Raw genomic sequence first — 21372 nt, 5'->3', positions numbered from 1 at the left:
CTAAATTTCTATTGATGTTAAAATGTATTTTTCTCTATCCAACGTTGCCCTAGTGTTCTTATGCTTAGAAATTACTCAAACCAAGATCCCTCTAGTGAATGAGTCTAACCCTCTTTAAACTTCGTCCTTGATCCCTCAACAAATTTAGTCTAAAAGAGTTGCATTAAGCCTACAACATAATATGAACTAGATTACTACACTCTATTCTTAGACATACAAATTTCTAGTTTGTTCTACCAAGTTCTAAGGCTTTAAAGCATTTCTCAATACTAAAAATCCTAACTATACATACAAATGGGTGATCAAGCCACAAACATGTAAAATAAGTATAGATAGAAGCTATGAACACATAAAAATAACATTAGATAGATAGTGAAAGAGTGTTACATCAAGATTTTAGCCAAACTTCCTAACAAAGAGGCTTAGCCTTCCATTACAAGCAATATACTCTCAATACAAGAAAGGATGAGTTTTTGAGTGAAAGAAAATTATAAAGGCTGGTTGAGGATGTCTCCTACAACCTCTAAACCCTAAACTTCACTCCTCTAACCTAAGCTTTCTTTGCTGCTTTCTTTCTTTATGTCGCTTCAGCTTCTCCTTGTGCTCTGTTTTCAACTCTCTATCTCCAAAACTCTTTATTTCCATCAACTTCAGTGTTTTAAAGGCTCTTGGACCTTTCAACTTCCGAAGGCTCGCTAAGCGAGAGTAAGTGAATTTTGGCTTAGCGAGCTGGGCACGCTAAGCGCGAGAAGGAACAACGACCTCGTTGGGCGGGCTGGCTCCGCCCTGTGCGAACACATCTCTGACTGATCCTCTTTTAGGGTTTTCTAGCCCGCTAAGCGAGCTATATGCCTCGCTTAGCGGATACCACTCGCTGAGCAGATCTGCCTCGCTGAGCGAGTCATCAGCTACTTGAACCTTCTCTTCTTTTGGCCTGAAACTGAAGTGGTTTCAACATTAATTCACAAAATGAGAGTATCTACTCTATAAAATCATACTAAACATAAAAATATGTACAATTCCTACAAAAAGAGCCATAAATTGAAGATAAGATGCTATTTCCTTGTAAATATTACTAACTCATGAATAGCGACTAACACCTAGGCCTCGAAAGCTAGGAAACTTTATCTCTGTTCTTAACACAAATCATGTTTCATATAATTTGATGATTAAAGGTTATCCTATGATTGGTTAGTTTGAAAAATCAAGAAGGTTGTTTGAGAAAATGAGTCCCTAGAATCTAACTTCATTAAGTATTGTTAAAGTATTATATTGTGTAGACAACTGTATGAAGACAACTGGTATAGGTGTAGACAGCTGTATTGTGTAGGTATAAACAACTGTCTACCTCTCTCTGTACCTTATATATGTATGTAATAATGTGTAATGAATGAGGAGATTGAGTGTGAGTATATACACTCAGATTTCAAATATCAAGTAGTACTATGATTTCTGTGTACTCCAAAAACGGTGAACTTGATGAATCTGTGAAGCTTTTTGACAAAACTAAAGGTGAAAGAAACTATGTCACATGGAACTCAATGATGTCAAGTTATATTATTAATGGTCAGCACAGGGAGGCATTGGGTTTATATGTGGCTATGTGCAGATTGTCAGTTGACTATAGCAGATCAACGTTCTCTGTCCTATTTCGTGCTTGCTCTTGTCTTTGTTCTTTTTGACAAGGACAGTTACTTCATGCTCACTTAATCAAAACGCCATTCCAAGTAAATGTTTATGTTGGGACTGCTCTTGTAGACTTCTATTCTAAATGTGGTCACTTGGCTGATGCTCAAAGGTCATTCATCAGCATTTTTTCACCCAATGTAGCAGCATGGACATCTCTTATAAATGGGCATGCATATCATGGACTGAGATCTGAGGCAATTTTACTCTTTGGCTCGATGTTACATCAAGGAGTTGTTCTGAATGCAGCTACTTTTGTTGGTGTTCTCTCTGCCTGTAACCATGCCGTCTAGTTGGTGAAGGTTTGAGAATTTTCCATTCAATGCAAAGATGCCACGGGGTAACCCCGACAATAGAACATTACACACAATGCAAAATGCCTATTGAAGCAGATGGGATAATATGCGGAGCATTGCTTAATGGTTCTTGGTTCTGGAAGGACATGGAAGTGGGGGAGAGAGCTGCTGAGAAGTTGTTCAGTTTGGATCCCAACCCAATTTTCACTTTTGTCGTTCTGTCCAACATGTATGCCATACTAGGTAGATGTGGGCAGAAGACAAAACTTAGGAAGAGATTGCAGAGTTTGGAATTAAGAAAAGATCCAGGGTGTAGCTGGATAGAATTGAACAAAAATATTCCTCTGTTCTCAGTAGAAGATAAAACCCATCCTTATTCTGATGATATTTATGCAACTGTAGAGCATATAACAGCTACCATTAACTCTATTATACCATTCTATTATCGCTATAGCAGCAATGGTGGATAACATTTCTCATGAAGCCCATTCTTTATGATCTTATTTTTCTTTAAGATGTGGCCATTGATTGACCTAAATATTTTTGAGCGAACACAAACTATCCCAAAAAGCCTAGCATTTTGTATTGCCTTACAGGATTAGTTCCTGTGTAGAATCTCTAGACATGTTAATCATATAGTGCGTCACGTGAAATAAAATTATTTGTTACTGATGAGAAAAGAAAGCCTCGAAGGTCATTTATTAAAAATTATAACAAAAAAGAAGCCAATGTAATTAGGCATACATTATAGACTCGATATCATAGACGTAGGATGTGTCAAAAGCACATGTTATTTACTAGTCTTTTAGAGTTTTTTTGTTATACTAAGTTGGGCTTTTCGTCAATTTATCATACTATCGGTATGCAAAATATATCTCGTTAAGTTGTACGTAAAATATTCATAAAAATTGACCATACGAAGTTTAGATAAGATTTTTTTTTTCAAAAACATAAAATTACTATTGATTTTATAATTTTAAAAGGTAAGAAATATAAAAATTGATTGTATAGTAATTAATTATGATTGATTTTGATAATATATAATAATTAAAATCTGGTCAAATATAATTTTTAGATCAAATTTCCTTTTTTTAAAAATACTGTTTTATAGGCAAATTAGATGCCGACTTCAATGATCCCCCTCAAAGTTAGAACTATGCTTACGGACGTGCCTCACTTTGTTGATATTTTGTAGTTAACAAATTTAACGAATGCAACCATTTTTTCCGTCGAAACTTCCGCAATTGCATAATCTATTGAACTTAAAGTTTATAAAAAAAGTCAGGGGTCATGGTCTCCCTCGCTGAAACGTAGGTAAAAAATAAATAAATTTAGAAGACAAAACTAAAAATTGAAATGACGGACCAAAATTGCTATTGAGAAATCTTGCTCAAACTAGAAATGAGAGATAACGTAAATCAAAATTTAAATAGATTTTTTTTGTGTGTACAAATTTTAAATAGAACTAAAAGAACAGATTATAAAAGTAAAATATTTAAAATTGTAAAAATCATCGGCGTATTTGATTTAAAAGAATTTTAATACTTTGAACGTTCAAATTCTAGTTTTCAAGAACTACCTTGTTATGGAATATAATTGCAAAAACATTTAGATCCTTTACAAAAAAAAAAAAATAATAATAAGATCTGATATAATTATATTAGTTATCTTTCAATCTAGTAAAAAAAACATCTCGATCCCTCTTTATATAGAGGTTAATTTCTCTCGAAAAGTTTCCAGATATCGGACACTAATTTTGTTTTCCATAGCATATCCATAAAGAATGGAACCACAAAGATTCTCTACTATTCTCGTATCGGAGTTGTTGGAAGAGGATGATGAGAGTGTGACCCTTATGCCTGGTGATATTTTCAAATTCAGCGTTCATGTTTACTATCGCCCTATCAATCCAGGTACTCGGATCCGAGGAAGCTTAGTTCACCGCTCTCCTTCTCGATGCATACCCTGCCACAATTTCTTCCAAGAGGGGAGAGAATTCTTTAGGAGAATGTTGTGGCGCGTACCCCTCTATGTGGAATCTCCTGAGGATATAATAGAAAACCTCATGTCTACCATCGGAGAACGGTTCTTGCATGTTGATGCCGCTGCTTCTCCTTCTCCTCCTCCTCCTTCTTCAGAATCTCCACACCGAGAGATTCCTTTCGAATTGACCATTCTCATATTAGATACTTTTAATCTCGAACTGCATGCAGCTTTGGTGGAAGAGTCTATGCTGAGTTTCAAAATGATCCCAGCATCTAACGAAGCCATCGAAACGTTGTTGAAGAAATCTACGGTTATGACACGGAGCGAGAGTCCTTGTTCTATCTGCTTGGAAGATTTGGAAATCAATGATGAGTGCGGCACAATGCCATGCAAGCATGTGTTTCATTCACAGTGTATTGTGACCTGGCTGCAAACAAGTCATATGTGTGCCTTGTGTCGCTACCCTTTGCCGTTTAAAAAAGATTGTGATTGAATGATAGGAATTCGACTCTTGAGTACATTTTGTTGTTCTCATGTAGTCATGTGATGCTGACCTATTTGCCTATTAATTTGTTTGGTGACTATGCTATGAAGATTACCTATTTGTTTGGTAACTATGTTATGAAGATTATTTTGGTTTGCATTAATTAGTGTCTGGAATTTTCGAAGTTTTAACTCCTTTTGTTTGAGTTGTGTATAAGGCCATTCTGAAATACCATGATGAAATATAAACAAATCAAATTTTCTCAATTTTTCTGTGCTAGATATTTCCAAAACTTGGAGGCTATAAAAATTAATATAATAACAATAGAATGAAACTCAAACCTTAATGTCTTTTTTGTGTGTGTGCATTTTAAGGTTTGACTTGACCTCTTTCTGCACCTTCTAACTTTGTTCCTGGTACTACCGAATTAAATTCTAGCATGTAAAAAAAAAGTAGACCGTGTTTTACGTCCACACGGTAAATCTGCTCAGATTTGTGCCATAGTAACAATATTGTAAAATTTCATTGCAATTAATCTATGCTTATTAATCTTAAAAATTGAACAACAATACTCATCTTTTCTCTGTAGAAGATAAAACCCATCCTTATTTTGATGTTATTTATGCAACTTTAGAGCATATAATGGCTACCATTACCTCTATTATACCCTCTAATTATCTTTATAGCAGCAATAGTGGATAACGTTTCTGATGCAACCTACTTTATGATCTTATTTTTCTTTAAGACGTTGCCATTGATTGACGTAAGTATTTCTGGCAAACATAGACTATTCCATAAAGTATCTAGTCAGGACAAAGGGATATATATTGGGCATGCCCAAATCGACCTTTCAATCACGTATCCACATATATTGACGAAGGGATATCAGGTATGCCCAAATAGACCTTTCGATCACGTATCCACATATACTGAATAGTACAGATAAAATGACACCTAACAGTCAAAAGCTCTTGTAATACAATTGTTTTTCTTATCTATTAATGCAATCCCATTTTCTATTGTTCCTTGTAATACAATTGTTCTTCTTATCTATTAATGCAATCTCAGTTTCTATTGTTCTTTCTTGCTTTTATTGTTATTGTGTGGTTTGGTCATCCATGCATCTGTTTTAGGGATTATTCATTAGGAAGTGGTAATGTCAAAAAGAACTGGAAAAGAACATCTCAACATTACATGGCCAGGGATAGCGTGATTTTGTTGTGCCTCTGCATAGCATCCTTTTACTTAATGTTGTTTATTATTCTATCTTTGCAAAGGGATTTGGGAGAGAGAATATATAAATTAAGCTCTTCAACGTGAGGGATCCGGGTTGAGTATACTAACAGATGTGAGGTAGAAAACATCATTAAAATTGCATTATCTCTTTATCCATCCATCATCTTCTTCCATCCACCTAAACCCCTGTAAAAGTTTCTCATGACAATGAGATGCTAAATCCCTCTTAGTTAGGGGCCTGATAGGCCTAAAAAGCCAATAGATGTATTGTGATGTTTCATATCTATTAATGCAATCACGTGTTTTCTTTCCTATTATCCTTTCTTATTTTAATTTCATGTACCATTCATTCTTGTATCATCTTTAGGGGTTAGACGCTCGAGAGACGGTAATCCTTAATAGAAGTACAATGAAGGTTTTACATGCATTAGTTTTAGGGGTTAGTTGCTCGGGAGACGGTAATCCTTAAAAGAACTGGGAAAGGGTATCTCAATATTGCATTTCTAGGGATAAAGTGACTTTGTTGTGCCTCTGCATACATCTTTATACTAAATGTTGTTTATGATTTCATCTTTGCAAAGAGATTTGGAAGAAAGAATACATAAATTAGGTTCTTTATCGTGAGGGATCCGGGTTGAGCATATTAGTATATGTGGGTAGGAAAAAATTCACCAAATTGATAGAGAAAAATCTAAAATAATACATTTTATGCAAATATTATCTTTATCATCTTTTAATTCAAATATTTTATCTTTTCTATCTTCAATTTTTATCTTTAAATATTTATCTTTCCTTCTAAATCTTTATCTTATCTCTTATCTTTCTTTATCTATTATTTTATTTCTTCTTTTCATTAAATATTAATATTTCATTACTATTATATTTATATTTTAAATTTTTTAATTTATCATTTTTATTTTAATTGTTTGCTTTCTCGATTGTATTATTTTTCATTACTAATATTGACAATAGTGTATCAAATATATATAATCCGATCGTGGGTAAATATAATTGATCAATATTAGTATTGAAAAATAATAAAGCCTCTTTACTGTTGTTTTTAATGAAATAATAAAGAAATTAATATCTTTGCTATCTTTGATTAGCAGAATTCAAAAGACGAAGATTTCAAGCGCTTTGGAGGAAAATATCTTTAAAAATGTTTATTTAGCAGTTATTTTTTACTTAAATGATATGAATTGATATTTTTCTTATCTATGGCTTGCAGATATGAAAAGGAAGGATTAAAATAAAAATAAAAAGATCCAAAAGATATCAATAAGAAAGATTTTTTGCATCAAGCCCAAGTCTATTCCAACAGCTATAAAAAGGGAGTCAAGCCAAGGAGGAGGGAGACGAACTCTCAGAACCCACTGGGTCTATCCCTTAGGGAAACCCTCTCTCTTTATTCATCCATCATCTTCTTCCATCCACCTCAACTCCCTTAAAAGTCTCTCATGACAATGAGAGGCTAAACCCCTCTTAGTTAGGGCTTGGCAGGCCTAAAAAGCCAACATATGTGTTGTAAGGTTTCATATCTATCAATGCAATCAGATATTTTCTTTCCTATTATCCTTTCTTATTCTAATTTCATATATCATTCATTCTTGCATCATCTTTAGGGTTTAGACGCTTGAGAGATGGTAATCCTTAATAGAAGTACAAGGAAGGTCTTACATGCATTTAGGGGTTAGTCGCTCACGAGACGGTAATCCTTAACAAAATTGGGAAAAAGTATCTCAACATTGCATTTCTAGGGATAGAGTGACTTTGTTGTGCCTCTGCATACATCTTTATACTTAATGTTGTTTATGATTTCATCTTTGCAAAGGGATTTGGGAAAGAGAATACATAAAGTAGGCTCTTCATCGTGAGGGATCCGGGTTGAGCATATTAGTAGATGTGGGTAGGAAAAAATTCACCAAATTGATAGAGAAAAATCTAAAATAATACATTTTAGGCAAATAAGGCAGGTTAGGTCTCAATTTTATCACGTTCTGAGAATTTATTTTATCTTTTACTTTTTCTTATCTTATCTTTCTTTACCTTCTATCTTCTTTTATCTTCTATCATCTTTTAATTCAAATATTTTATCTTTTCTATCTTCGATTTTTATCTTTAAATATTTATCTTTTCTTCTAAATCTTTATCTTATTTCCTATCTTTTTTTATCTATTATTTTATTTCTTCTTTTTATTGCTTAATAATTGGGTTTGCATCATTTAAGTACAACCAAAGTCCCTGTGAATTTGACACTCGGACTTCTAAGTATTTTACTACTTGTGATAAAATTGAAACACTGGTCAATCAGTTAACAGTAACATATATCTCGACCCCAAAAATTTATGGCTATAACAAGAAATGGAACGAACACAACATCAATGGAGCAACCAACTAATCACCACAACAAAGATGTTCACATAGAAGATCAAATCGACCTATCTTCCACAGTCAAGAGATTGCAGGCTCTCCGAGATGCAAAAACACCATGTCGAGGAAATTGTTACCCTTCAACACGAGAACGCTCACCTTCGGGAGGCACATAGGTCACAACAACCTGAGGCTAACCTATTGGGAGGAGGAGAAGTTGAATCAACCATGGTCGACTTATCCTGAGCCACTAATATAAGTGTGAGTTTGGATACTTTTCCCCTATCCTTCAACACCTTAAGAAGATAGTTGTCGTAATTCAAGAACCCCTTTGTCCCTAGCATCATGGAGGAGACTCTTTCTTCCAACTGGAAGAACTTAACTATTGATAAGTACGATGACACCACAGACCCATATGAACACCTGGATGTGTACATTACCCAAGTGAGCCTGTATACCATGGATGATGCCATCCTTTAATGAGTACTCCTGACGTCACTGAAGGGGTAGACCATTCATTGGTTCACACGGCTACCCCCGAACTCTGTGGACTTGTTTGACACCCTAGTCACCCACTTTGGAACACAGTTTGCCATTAGTCAGCCTCACCACCTAACGTCCGTGGCCCATGTCAACATACGACAAGAGAAGAAGGAGCCATTGCAAACCTTCATAGAACGTTTCAAAAAGGTTGCATTGAATATCTAAAACTTGGACCCAACAGTGGCTATGCACCACTTGATAATAGCATTACGTCTATCACCTTTTGTCAACAATCTACACAAAAAACCTGCATCCAAACTTGAAGAGCTGTGAACGAGGGAGACCAAGTATATATAGATAGATGAGTTGACCAAATACCGAAACCAGGTGTGACTCGATGTCTTGTCAGCTAACAAAGATAATGACAAGTGTAGTGCCTTGAAGGATAAGATAGAAGAAATCACCAAGCTCGACCACCTGAAGAAGTTCTTTCACAAGCCATAGTTGTACAGGCCCGAGGGGAGGAACAAACTCGAGTCTAGTCAGGGGAAAGACAGAGAACATGCAGGACGATCTAAAAGGTAGAGAAGTCAAAGTTTCTCTAGGGAGAGAGAAGAGAGACCTTTTGACCAGTTGAGGCGGGTCATAGATACTATAGCTAGAGGTTTCGCTAGGGTGAGTTCACTACCTCCACACGGAAAAGACACATTCAGTAGGTCCGATCCGTCAACATGATCTCCTAGTACTAAGTGTCAAACATGCTACCTATAACCTTCACAACCAAGGGCTTCAAGGCGATTGACTCGGTGTAGGATGACCCAATAGTTATTAGCATGGGGATAACTAACTACGTTATCAAGAAGACCCTTGTAGATTAAGGGAGCTCAACAAATATCCTTTTTTTGGAAAACTTTCAAACAAATGGATATAGCTGAGTCTGAAATCCTTCCATGATGACCCATTGTTTTGTTGCTAGGGAACAGGTCGAGACAAAGGGTTGCATCTGGCTCTACACTAAGTTCGAGCATGAATGACCACTACAGAAATGGATGAAGATACGATACGTGATAGTAGACGCCCACACATCATACAACATACTTTTTGGCCACCCCTCGCTCAATGCACTTGACACAATTGTGTCAACCCCTCACCTTGTGATGAAATTCTCATCGGACGTCAGGACCACTATAATCGTACATGTTGACTAGAGGACGACCAAGGAATGTTACATGGCCAACCTTAGGTTACGACCTCAAACGAGGGGGAGGACCCCTGAGGCCGTCAATTGTGTGGAAACTAGAACTAAGGCCAAAGAAGTAAAAAGACCCAAAATTGACCCCAGAACCAATGATGATAACCAAGTGACCCAAGTTGAAGAAATGACCATTTTCTAGCTTGGGCCTAAGGAAGGTCAGATCACTCAATTGGGGAGTCAGCTACCCGAGGAAGACAGCAGCCAAATACAATGAGTCATCTGAGAACACACTAACTTGTTTGCCTAGTCTGTGACAAACATGCCCGGTATCGACCCGACCTTCCATTGCCATAGGTTGGCCATATGTGAAGATGCCTATCTTGTCTCCCAAAGGAAAAGAAAGATGGGTGAAGAAAGGTGTCGAGCAGTGCGGCAAGAAGTGTCCAAGTTGACAGCTGCCAAGTTCATCAAAGAAATTGACTACTCGACTTGGCTTTCCAACATAGTCATGGTAGAAAAAGTTGAACAGGAAGTGGAGGATGTGCACGGACTACACAGACTTGAACCGAGCATGCCCAAAAGAAGTATACCTAATCCCAAACATCGATCGATTAGTCAATTGAGCAGTCAAACACAAGATGCTGAGTTTTCTATATGCCTATTTTGGCTACAATCAGATAAGAATATGCCCCGAGGATGAAGAGAGATGACGTTTATCACCGAATCCGCAAACTTTTGCTACAAAGTAATGTCATTCAAACTGAAGAACACTGAAGCCACATACCAACACTTGATGGACAAAGTGTTCCAGGGTCAGCTTGGATCAAACCTAGAAGTCTTTTAGACGACATGGTAATCAAATCTGACGACCTGACAACCCATTTGGTGGGTCTGAGAGAAGTTCTTTTCCAGCTCAAAAGATACAACATGAGGTTGAACCTTGAGAAGTGTGTCTTCAGGGTAGGAGGAAGAAATTTTTTGGGTTTCATGCTCACCCACCGGGGAATACATGCCAACTCGGACAAATGCCAAACCATCTTGGAGATTAGGAGTCCCCGGAATGTTAAGGAGGCCCAAAGACTGGCTGAGAGAATAACATCCTTGTCGAGATTCTTACCAAGGATTGTCAAAAAGGCTAGGCTCATTATGAACCTCCTTATAAAGGCCAAAATCTTTGTATGGGATGAAGACTGCAAAGAGGTCTTTCGGCAACTAAAAGAAACACTGGCGACACCGCCCATTCTATCAAAGCTAGACACCACCAAGAAATTGATCGTTTATCTTTCAATCATGGTCAAGGCCATAAGTTTGGTTCTGGTTCAAAAAGAAGGGATAGGGTAGAGGCCAATATACTTTGTAAGTCAGGTACTATAAGATCCGGAGGTGAGGTACTAGGTGATGGAAAAGGTAGCCCTCGCGCTTGTTAATGTTGCATGCTACCTCCGACAATACTTTCAGAGTTGTCACATCACCATCTAGACTGATTGCCCTATAGCAAAAATACTTCTTAAGCCCGAGTTGGCTAGACGGATGATTGCATGGTCAATCAAACTGTTGGAATATGATATTACATACGAACTAAGAGGTACTATCAGGGCACAAGTTTTGGCCGACTTCATTAATGAATTCCATCCCCCACCACTACATTTTGAGCAAGAATGGTGGACCATGCGTGTGGGCGACTTCTCTAACAAGCACAATAGCAGAGTTGGGGTCATTCTGGAAGTACCCAGCGACGTGGCCATGGCATAATCCTTACATTTTAGATTCAAAGCCACATGCAATCAGGTCGAATACGAAGTACTCTTGGCAAATCTAAGGCTCGCCAAAGAGGTTGGTGCTCAAAGGGTCTGGTGCCGAAGCGACTCCAAGATCGCCACTGAGCAAATTAACAAGGTGTTTCAGACCCGAGACCCCAAGCTCCTAAAATACTATCATGCGTTTGAGAAGCTTAGGGGACAATTTGAGGAAGTCCAAGTGACTCACATAAGTCAAGAGGTCAATGACAAGGCCGACAAGTTGGCTCAACTAGCTACCTCCCCTAAGCTTGGACAACTTAAAACCTTCATCCTTCATTTAGTGCCCAAACCCAACATCTCAAGAAAAAATGTTTACAGGTGGAAGAAGCCTTCCAGGGGTAGAGATAGGAGATACTCAACTACTTGAAGCATGTGATACTCCCAATCGATAAGAGTCAAGCTAGAAAGATAAGAACGCAAGCCGTCAGGTACACTCTAGTGGTTGGGAAACTATATAGCAGGGGTTTCTCCTCACCTTTGGCTTGAAAGATCCTTCGACGAAAGAACGAGTACTCGATCCATTTGTGACTGAAATAATTTTATATCTATAAAAGCATGCCCTTCAAGCCTTCACACAATAGCTTGTAGTTTCTTACACTTCCCAAGTTGTTTCTTGCAGTAGGAAGCAAGTATAAAGTACAGGAAGCAGTAGCCTTCATTTTATCTTGTGCCGGAATTTAACTTTATTTGAAAAAATGTAGGTTACAATGATTGAACTCCTAACTACTTTAACTTGGTTATGAATAATTTGATACCATTAAGTACCAACTATCCGAAATGTTTTGGAATATTTGATTAAAATGTTGTACAGTTACCAAAGCTAGTTGATACAAAAGAAGAGTTGTTGTCCCTTTTTGTATACTATGTTTCAGTTACAGTACTACCATTTCTAAGGCTTAGTATTATTATTAATACAACAATGCTAATGTTCTCTAAATACTTACTAGTGTACATTAAAATGGAATGGGAAAATAGAGAATAAGTGCTAGCCAAGCAACTTTTGTGCCTAACTGGTGTTGCCCACCACTGCAAGCAACTTAAGGAGACAATGGACTAACCTATTAATCATTGAAATTGGAATTAAGGTGTTGTAAGCTGGGAAAACGTACTTGGGTGCACGGGTCATCCACGTTGCAACCCGCATGACATACGGGCTTTGATATTTTAAACCTATTTAAATTGTAGATTTTTAAGCCCGACTCACTTAACTAATGCATTAAATGAGTTTTACCCATGGCCCCCCGTGATCTTTTTACATTTAAATATAAAAATATAACACTAATAAATAAGAGATGTAAACAAATTAAAAAAAATATAAAATTTAAGTATTTTTTATATGATTTAATGGTAGATGAATGATATAAAATTTTTATTTAATATGAAAAAATGTTTTTTTAAGTAATTTAATATGCAAATTATATTATCATTTTGAACAATTAAATTTTTATTAGACATTTCATAATTAATTTTTAAAATTTGATTTTAAAATTTAATTTACTATTGTTTTAATTTTTTGTCCAATGCGGACCGACCCACGGATTATGCAAGACAGGTGTGAGCTCAAAAAATATGAATCCATTAGAAATGATATATTTAATGGGGTGAACTCGGCGGTTTGTAGGTGTGGATTTCACTAAACGAACTTACCCACATGTTAAGCTCACTTGTAATTGATGTGAAGCCTATGAAGCAAAAATATAGGTGTTGTAACCTACTCCCATAAAGTAGAATTTTGTTTTAATGGAAGGAGTTAGCAATGCTAAAAAAATATTTTTTGTTTTCATTTTTAATTATAAAAAATATTATCATGTTTTTATTTTGATTTTGTTTTCAAAACATTATATAGGAAATGTTCATCATTGTTATTAAATATTTTTTTACAAAAAAAGTAAGTTATAGTATAAAATATATTATAATTTTTTTTTATAACCAGAAGGTATAATTATCTTTCCATCGAATTGATTTATTTTTGGAATAAAATGATATATTTAATGTAATCCCGTCAACTTATTTGTTATAAGTAGGAACATAGTTAGTTTTCATTTTTCAAATGAAACGCCCTTAAACTTATTCCTGTACCATTTTATTTGCACGAAGCAACCTTTATGGGTTTGAGTTTATCCACTGATTGTGTCCCATACAAAAGCCAGTTTTGGTACGTCAATCGCAAGGCCAAACCAGAATTTGGCATTACTTAAGCATGAAATGTTTGTTTTTTTTTCTTTGGGCTACATCAAGCTTGATAATAACTCAGAACGGCTATGCAATGGAATACTGCCAGATTATTGTTTCTCTGTTGCTCTTCAACAAGGGGAGGATAAGTGATGTAGACATTAATTATGTCCATATTGCCAAATCACTCAACAATTATCTTAGAATGTCTTTGCTGACATAAATTATAAGCAACAACAGAAAATGTGGGGAAAAAAAACAAGCAAATGAGTGAGAAGGGATTGGAGGATGACTCGGATTGACACATTGTTTGTTTGCTTCTTCTATTTTTCTAAGCCTATCTCTTGAGACTTGAAAGACAGCCTGGCAACCTCTTCGTAATCTCTCACAAGAATTCGTCTTGGTTCGTAGCAAAATGTTACTAAAACCTTTTGTAAAACATATATAGAGAATTAAAGACGATATTAGTTTATAACAACTCGTTCATCCATTATAAATCAACTAAATTAGATCCATTGAACTTTTGTAAAACATGGAATAGTGATTTCTTCATATCGTACATTTCCTCTAAGGCAATAATAATTATAACCCACTTAAATTAATTAAAGCAGCACCAAAACGTCTTTTTCAATCTTCGTGTTTGTTGGGTTTATTTTGTTCTTATTAAATGAGTGTTGATAAAATTTATTTTACAAGATTTATTTTAAAGTGATATGATTTATGTTTTGATGTTTTTATTATAAAATCAACATATAAGTAAAACTTATATAAAATTATCGATCTAAGTTTTAAAGTGATATGATTTATGTTTTGATTTTTTTTATTATAAAATCAACATATAAGTAAAACTTATATAAAATTATCGATCTAAGCAAAAAACTAGTTAAGGTTATTTTAATTCATAATCAATTTTCAGAAAAAAACCAATCATGCACTTCAACTTTTGGTAACTAAAACTAATGATTTTTACTGGGTTTTTTAATTGCGTGCTTGATTTTATGTTGGAGAATTTTTTTAATCTATAATTAATTTTAAATATATTTTCATATGTTTAATTTTATATTTTAGGTTTAGAATTAATTTTAACTTGAAATAAATTTGAATAACTTTTGCTCTGGATTCAAAATCAGTTATGACTAAAATTAATTTTTTAAAATCAATTTCATTTAAAATAAAGTTTACCAACACTTATCCAAACACACATTAAGTACATATTTAATTTCACATTGAAAAATTGATTTTCATTCCGAATTAATTTTAAATAAATCTTTACATATTTAATTTCACACTGAATATTTCAAAATTAATTTAATTTTGGGTGCATAAGTATTTCTTCCTGGATTTAGTACTTATGAGATACTTAAATTGATTAGTAAAAATTAACAATACGTAAATCCATTCAAAATCTTAAAAAAAAGAGGTATTGAGTTGCGCCCAAATATACTATATGGAAGTATAATTTTTCTTTTGCTATGCACCTTCTCACAAGAGACAATGACAAGGCCACTAGTCCAGATTCAATGTATCTGTAGGAAGTAATCACAATCATACAAATACTTTCTTACAATCTCCGCAGAACATACATTTTCACAGATGATATTAATGTTTCATTTATTATTTAATTCACTTGCTTTATAAATACCAAGATTTTTGGTGTATCCATGCGCACCGGAAGAAATTGTGCCGTAAACGTTTATTTTTTCACGTAATTATATGAAATTGTGCCGTAAAGGTGTTCTAGCTAGTGGTAATCTTATTGGTTATGTTTTCGGTAGAAGAATACTACTGTTATTTTTTAAAAATATATTATTATTAAAACCACAAGTATTTATCTTTCACTAGAATAATCTTTGCTGGAACGGAGATTATTATAAAAGATAAAACTCCCTTTATAACTTCTGAGTTACTGATACAAATCCACAACTCTTCATCCATGAAAATCAGTTTTGTTTATAAACATATACAAATAATTAGGTGGTGAAATTGAAACAAGTAAACCTCCAAAAACCAGTAACCACTCCGTATATTATCTTATTGGCAAAGTACTCAATCATCAGCACTAGCAACAGCCATGGGAGAGGTAGACCCAGCTTTCATCCAAGACCTAGAACACAGACCAAAGCTCTCCATAATCCAAGCTGAAGGAATTCCCATAATTGACCTCTCTCCAATATCCAACCACACAGTTTCAGATCCATCTTCCATTGAAAACTTAGTGAAGCAGATAGGGAGTGCATGCAAGGAATGGGGTTTCTTCCAAGTAACCAACCATGGGGTGCCCCTCACTCTAAGGCAAAACATTGAGAAAGCCTCAAGATTGTTCTTTGCACAGAATTTGGAGGAGAAAAGAAAGGTTAGCAGAGATGAGAGTTCTCCAAATGGTTACTATGACACAGAACACACCAAGAACATTAGGGACTGGAAAGAAGTCTTTGATTTTCAAGCCAAAGACCCCACTTTCATCCCTGTCACTTTTGATGAACATGATGATCGAGTCACTCACTGGACTAATCATTCTCCTCAATACCCTCCAAACTTTAGGTAATTCATCTTCACTTTGTGATAGCTATAGACATAAACTGTCAATTTCTGGTTAAATTTTTTTCTCTTTCCTTTTGTTTCTTCTTGTAATTCAACTATAGATGAACAATTAGTCAATGAGTTGTGTATAAATGATGTGAACATTCTTTTTATTGACAAATGTTAATTTGTTAATTTTGTTAGAAATATCAGTTGAAAGATTCGAATCCGCAACCTCTCTTTCCTCTCTTCTTTCTTTATCCTTTTTTAACTGTTGGGTCAATCTTATATCACCTAAATGATGTGAATATGTTATATGATTAGGGATATAATCGAAGAGTATGTTCAAGAGGTGGAAAAGCTGTCCTTTAAGCTGTTGGAGATTATAGCTCTGAGCTTAGGCCTTGAGGCAAAGAGGTTTGAAGAGTTTTTCATCAAAGATCAAACTAGCTTTATTCGACTCAACCACTATCCTCCATGCCCTTCCCCTCATCTAGCTCTTGGTGTTGGTCGACACAAGGACATTGGAGCCTTAACCATTCTTGCACAAGATGATGTTGGAGGACTTGAAGTCAAACGCAAAGCAGATCAAGAGTGGATAAGAGTGAAACCTACACCAGGTGCTTATATAATCAACGTTGGTGATCTTATTCAGGTACATGCAACAATACAACAAGAGGAGTACTAAGAACACATTCTTTTAAACACATTCTCTTTAATGGTTGAAAGTTATTCAATATGATAAAATCATAATAGAAAATCATTAAATATGATATGAGATGTATAATTTCTTTTCATATTCAATAAATTTCAACCAATTTAATAAAGTGTTTTCAAAAAGAGTGTGTCAGTGTTTCTAACATTTTTTAACTATATAAATATAGAAGATGTTGAAATTTTACTGTCTTTAAGGCCATTGAATGTTGGGCTTGTGGAATCCAACTTCATGAAACATAATCCTTTGACAAGAATTTAGAAGAGAGATATTTACACTTGAATGTTGGATTGTTAATGCAGGTTTGGAGCAATGACTTATATGAGAGTGTGGAACACAGAGCGATGGTTAACTCTGAGAAAGAAAGGTTTTCCATACCTTTTTTCTTATTCCCTGCACACTACACTGAAGTCAAGCCTTTGGAGGAGTTGACAAATGACCAAAACCCTGCAAAATATAGGCCATACAATTGGGGCAAGTTTCTTGTCCGTAGAAAGGGCAGCAATTTCAAGAAACTAAATGTGGAGAATATTCAGATTTATCATTATAAGATAGCTTAAAAGGATGGTAAATTAGCAGTGCCTTTTAGCCTATGCATGTAAAACAAACTGATTCAAGAATGTTTCTGATATGTGGGACTGTGATCTTATGCTGCTAAAATTACTAGTGTGCAATGTGCATTATGTATGCCAGGAGCATCTAATAAAAGAAAAATAAATCAAGATTAATGATATTTGAACACTTCACTGATATTTTTCCCTTTTTTTTCTTTTTTCTTTTTTTTTTCTATTACATAATAAATTATATATTTTTTCCCTCTCCTACTAAGTGTCTAATAGCATTTTTGGATCTATTAATCTTTTTCCATAATATGCTTTTAGTTTCTCGAGTACCGTTTTATATGCTTTTTTTGTCCATAATGTAAACTGTTATTATAAAACAAGTACCCTATCATCAAATGTTTTAAGAATAAATAATTATTTTGATGTTTAAATTCATAAATTGGTGACAATTTAGACTCTAAAGAACACAATTTTTGATTTAGTTTTGATTTAGTACCTAAATGTCTAAAAAGTGAAACAATTTTATCTTGTCGATAAGTTTTTATGATCATTTTGTCATTATGTTTTAAGATGTAAAGACTAATTTATTATTAAATGTATATTTGAAGATCAATTTAATATTATGCTGTAATTTATAAATATTTAAAGATTAAATTTTTATTTTTTCAAAGATTAAATTATCATCGGTTTATATATTTGGGATCAAAATAATCATTTATTTATTATTTTAACCAAATAAGATAATTAAGGCTTCTTTAGAGAAATGAGGGAACAATTGTTCTATTAAGATATGTACGCCGGTCGCCAGAAAATATTTTTAGATGAAAAAAATAAAATAAAAATGAAATGAATTTCTTCATAATCTAAAATTAATTAATTTAAGCATAAGTTAAATAGTACATTATTTTCGTATTAACTTCTTTTAAAAATGATTTTTAATTTATGGATGAAAAGCTTATTCTATTTTTTTCCCAGGAGTATTTTTTTTTTCCCTAACAAACCATTTTTTATGTAAAGTTGCATGAATCAATATTGGATGTCTTCTTTTTAATGTTAATACTGTATGAATGGTTGAATATATATCACATCCTATAAATACTACATATTTTTCTTTTAACTCCCCTAACATTGTATAATATTATAATTATAATACTATAATTTTCTTCATTAAAGGAGTTTAAATTAATTGACTAAACAAAATATGTGAATTATTATAGATTTTTTTATATTATTTTTTATTTTTATAAATAAAAAATACAATAATTTTTTTTGTTACCTTCTCTCATGAGACAATGACATAGTATGCACACTAGTCCATATTCAATGTATCTGCACGCAGACGATCATACAAACACTTTCTCACAATCTCCTCCACAACATATATTTTCCTAGATGACATAACTTATCTTTTTTTTAATCAATTTTTTACTTTTAATATTTTTAACTTATTTTTGGGTCTTTAGTAATGAAGAAAAAATGTTATACATCAACGTAAAAAATTTTATATAATCATCCAATTACAAAAATATTTATGTCAAAGATAATCCTACTTTAATAGAACTAAAATAACTCTATACTAATTAATCTACGTACTCGGTAGTATTTTCTTTATTCCAATTATAAAAAAACTATAAATAATTTTCAAACTTACTCATCATTAAAAAAAAAAAAAGTTCATTTATTGTAGACATTCACCCATTGCATTATAAATACCCACATTAAATATCACCATTACATATAACATTTAAATTTAAGTACATTTTTGGAATACAATTTGAATTTGAGGAAGTATTAATTAAAAATAAATAATTTAACTACTTTTTTTCATGATCTGTCCAATTTTTTTTATAATACAAGACCAGAGTTAGTCTTTTTTGAGGTACTCAGCCATCACTAATCAGCACTAGCAACAGCCATGGGAGAGGTAGACACAGCTTTCATCCAAGAACCAGAACACAGGCCAAAGCTCTCTCCCAACCAAGCAGAAGGAATTCCCATAATTGACCTCTCTCCAATAACCAACCACGCAGTTTCAGATCCATCTGCCATTGAAAACTTAGTGAAGGAGATAGAAAGTGCATGCAAGGAGTGGGGTTTCTTCCAAGTAACCAACCATGGGGTGCCCCTCACTCTAAGGCAAAACATTGAGAAAGCCTCAAGACTGTTCTTTGAACAGACTCAGGAGGAGAAGAAGAAGGTTAGCAGAGACGAGAAATCCACAACTGGTTACTATGACACAGAACACACCAAGAACGTTAGGGACTGGAAAGAAGTGTTTGATTTTCTAGCCAAAGATCCCACTTTTATTCCTGTCACTTCTGATGAACATGATGATCGAGTCACTCACTGGACTAATGTATCCCCTGAATACCCTCCAAACTTTAGGTAATTCACCTTCACTTTGTACTAGTTACAGATCAAGGTTTTAAATATCAGTTAAAAACTTTGATGTTATGGCCTGAGTCAAGGCCGTGGACGGTTTTTTATAACCTTACATATTATAAAAAAGAAATCAAATTCTGGTGAAAACATAAGTGCTCTTTCCTTTTTTTTATTTTATTTCCCTATTGTAATCAATTATAGATGGACAATTAGTTCATGGGTTGTGTATAACAAAACTATGAGAAAATGAGCAGGGATATAATGGAAGAGTATATTCAAGAGGTGGAAAAGCTGTCCTTTAAGCTCTTGGAGCTTATAGCTCTGAGCTTAGGCCTTGAGGCAAAGAGGTTTGAAGAGTTTTTCATGAAAGATCAAACGAGCTTTATTCGACTCAACCACTATCCTCCATGCCCTTACCCTCACCTTGCTCTTGGTGTTGGCCGACACAAGGATGGTGGAGCCTTAACCGTTCTTGCACAAGATGAGGTTGGAGGACTTGAAGTGAAACGCAAAGCAGATCAAGAGTGGATAAGAGTGAAACCTACACCAGATGCTTATATAATCAACGTTGGTGATCTTATTCAGGTACATGTAACTATAAAGATGTTAAAATTTTACTAACTTTAAAATATTGGTTGTGTGGAATCCAAGTTTATGAGATATTTAATCCCTTAATTAGAAGGTGATACTTAATACTTAGACTTGAGTATTGGAGTTGTTTATGAAGGTTTGGAGCAATGATGCCTATGAGAGTGTGGAACACAGAGTGATGGTTAACTCTGAGAAAGAAAGGTTTTCTATTCCGTTTTTCTTCAACCCTGCACATGACATAGAAGTCAAGCCTTTGGAGGAGTTGACAAATGAACACAATCCTTCAAAATATAGGCCATACAAATGGGGCAAGTTTCTTGTTCACAGAAAGGGAAGCAATTTCAAGAAACAGAATGTGGAAAACATTCAGATTTATCATTATAAGATAACCTAAAGGATAAGAAATTAGCTTATTCATGTAAAGCAGATTGATCTAAGAATGTTTCTGATATATATGTGGGACTGTGATATTATTTGCTGCTAAAAAGTTACTAGTGTGCATTATGTATAGCAACGAATAGAAGAAACATATTTGGCTGTCTTATGTTGAAAGTAATTTTATGTTGGTGGAATAAACTAAGAAGAAGAATGAAAATTTGATCCCTTTTTGGTAATAATCGGCTAAGGTGGTCTAGCTATCATTCTGCTGACATGATCAAGCATGATATCAGTGATGTACAAGGGGAAGGTTTTAATTTCATATTAAGGCGTTTGTTGTTTCAATCACATAGATCACAAGATATAATGCAGCTACTGTTAAAAAAAATCCTTCTATCTAAAATCAAATCTTCGTTACAGTGAAAATAGAGTGGTTCCCAGATAGTATTAGATAATATTTTCAAAATTCAAAGAAGGAGGAAATAGGATCAGTGCCCCAAAAATAAGGGAGTGGTT

At 34.3% G+C, this 21372-nt stretch overlaps 3 protein-coding genes and 1 pseudogene across 4 annotated transcripts; all 4 read left to right on the top strand.

The window, feature by feature from the left end:
• Nucleotides 1-643: 643 nt before the first annotated feature.
• On the top strand, nt 644-2640 carry LOC121173034 (pentatricopeptide repeat-containing protein At2g13600-like; annotated as a pseudogene).
• A 1125-nt stretch (nt 2641-3765) lies between these two features.
• LOC102660303 (RING-H2 finger protein ATL58) lies at nt 3766-4461 on the top strand. The gene has a single exon (XM_006575798.3). The coding sequence runs from the start codon at nt 3766-3768 to the stop codon at nt 4459-4461; it is 696 nt and encodes a 231-aa protein (XP_006575861.1).
• Nucleotides 4462-15373: 10912 nt separating this feature from the next.
• Nucleotides 15374-17675, top strand: LOC100810518 (protein DMR6-LIKE OXYGENASE 1). The gene is made up of 3 exons (XM_003518819.3): nt 15374-16248; nt 16552-16882; nt 17245-17675. The coding sequence occupies exons 1-3, from the start codon at nt 15779-15781 to the stop codon at nt 17500-17502; spliced, it is 1059 nt and encodes a 352-aa protein (XP_003518867.1). The 5' UTR covers nt 15374-15778; the 3' UTR covers nt 17503-17675.
• A 1667-nt stretch (nt 17676-19342) lies between these two features.
• Nucleotides 19343-21054, top strand: LOC100809985 (gibberellin 20 oxidase 1-like). Of its 2 annotated transcripts, none has more exons than XM_041006367.1 (3): nt 19343-19890; nt 20142-20472; nt 20603-21054. In XM_041006367.1, exons 1-3 carry the CDS (start codon nt 19421-19423, stop codon nt 20870-20872), a joined length of 1071 nt encoding a protein of 356 aa, XP_040862301.1. In that variant the 5' UTR covers nt 19343-19420; the 3' UTR covers nt 20873-21054.
• The last annotated feature ends 318 nt before the right edge of the window (nt 21055-21372 follow it).

The sequence above is a fragment of the Glycine max genome, chromosome 2, assembly GCF_000004515.6.
Source record: "Glycine max cultivar Williams 82 chromosome 2, Glycine_max_v4.0, whole genome shotgun sequence".
Classification (NCBI taxonomy): domain Eukaryota; kingdom Viridiplantae; phylum Streptophyta; class Magnoliopsida; order Fabales; family Fabaceae; genus Glycine; species Glycine max.
This window is presented reverse-complemented; position numbering and strand designations above follow the sequence as displayed.

Bases quoted from the DNA above. Each gene is read 5' to 3' on its own strand.
- LOC102660303 (XM_006575798.3), top strand. From the start codon at position 3,766: ATGGAACCACAAAGATTCTCTACTATTCTCGTATCGGAGTTGTTGGAA.
- LOC100810518 (XM_003518819.3), top strand. From the start codon at position 15,779: ATGGGAGAGGTAGACCCAGCTTTCATCCAAGACCTAGAACACAGACCA. The intron at 16,249-16,551 runs GTAATTCATCTT...TTATATGATTAG, and splicing joins CAATACCCTCCAAACTTTAG to GGATATAATCGAAGAGTATG. The intron at 16,883-17,244 runs GTACATGCAACA...TTGTTAATGCAG, and splicing joins ACGTTGGTGATCTTATTCAG to GTTTGGAGCAATGACTTATA.
- LOC100809985 (XM_041006367.1), top strand. From the start codon at position 19,421: ATGGGAGAGGTAGACACAGCTTTCATCCAAGAACCAGAACACAGGCCA. The intron at 19,891-20,141 runs GTAATTCACCTT...GAAAATGAGCAG, and splicing joins GAATACCCTCCAAACTTTAG to GGATATAATGGAAGAGTATA. The intron at 20,473-20,602 runs GTACATGTAACT...TGAGTATTGGAG, and splicing joins ACGTTGGTGATCTTATTCAG to TTGTTTATGAAGGTTTGGAG.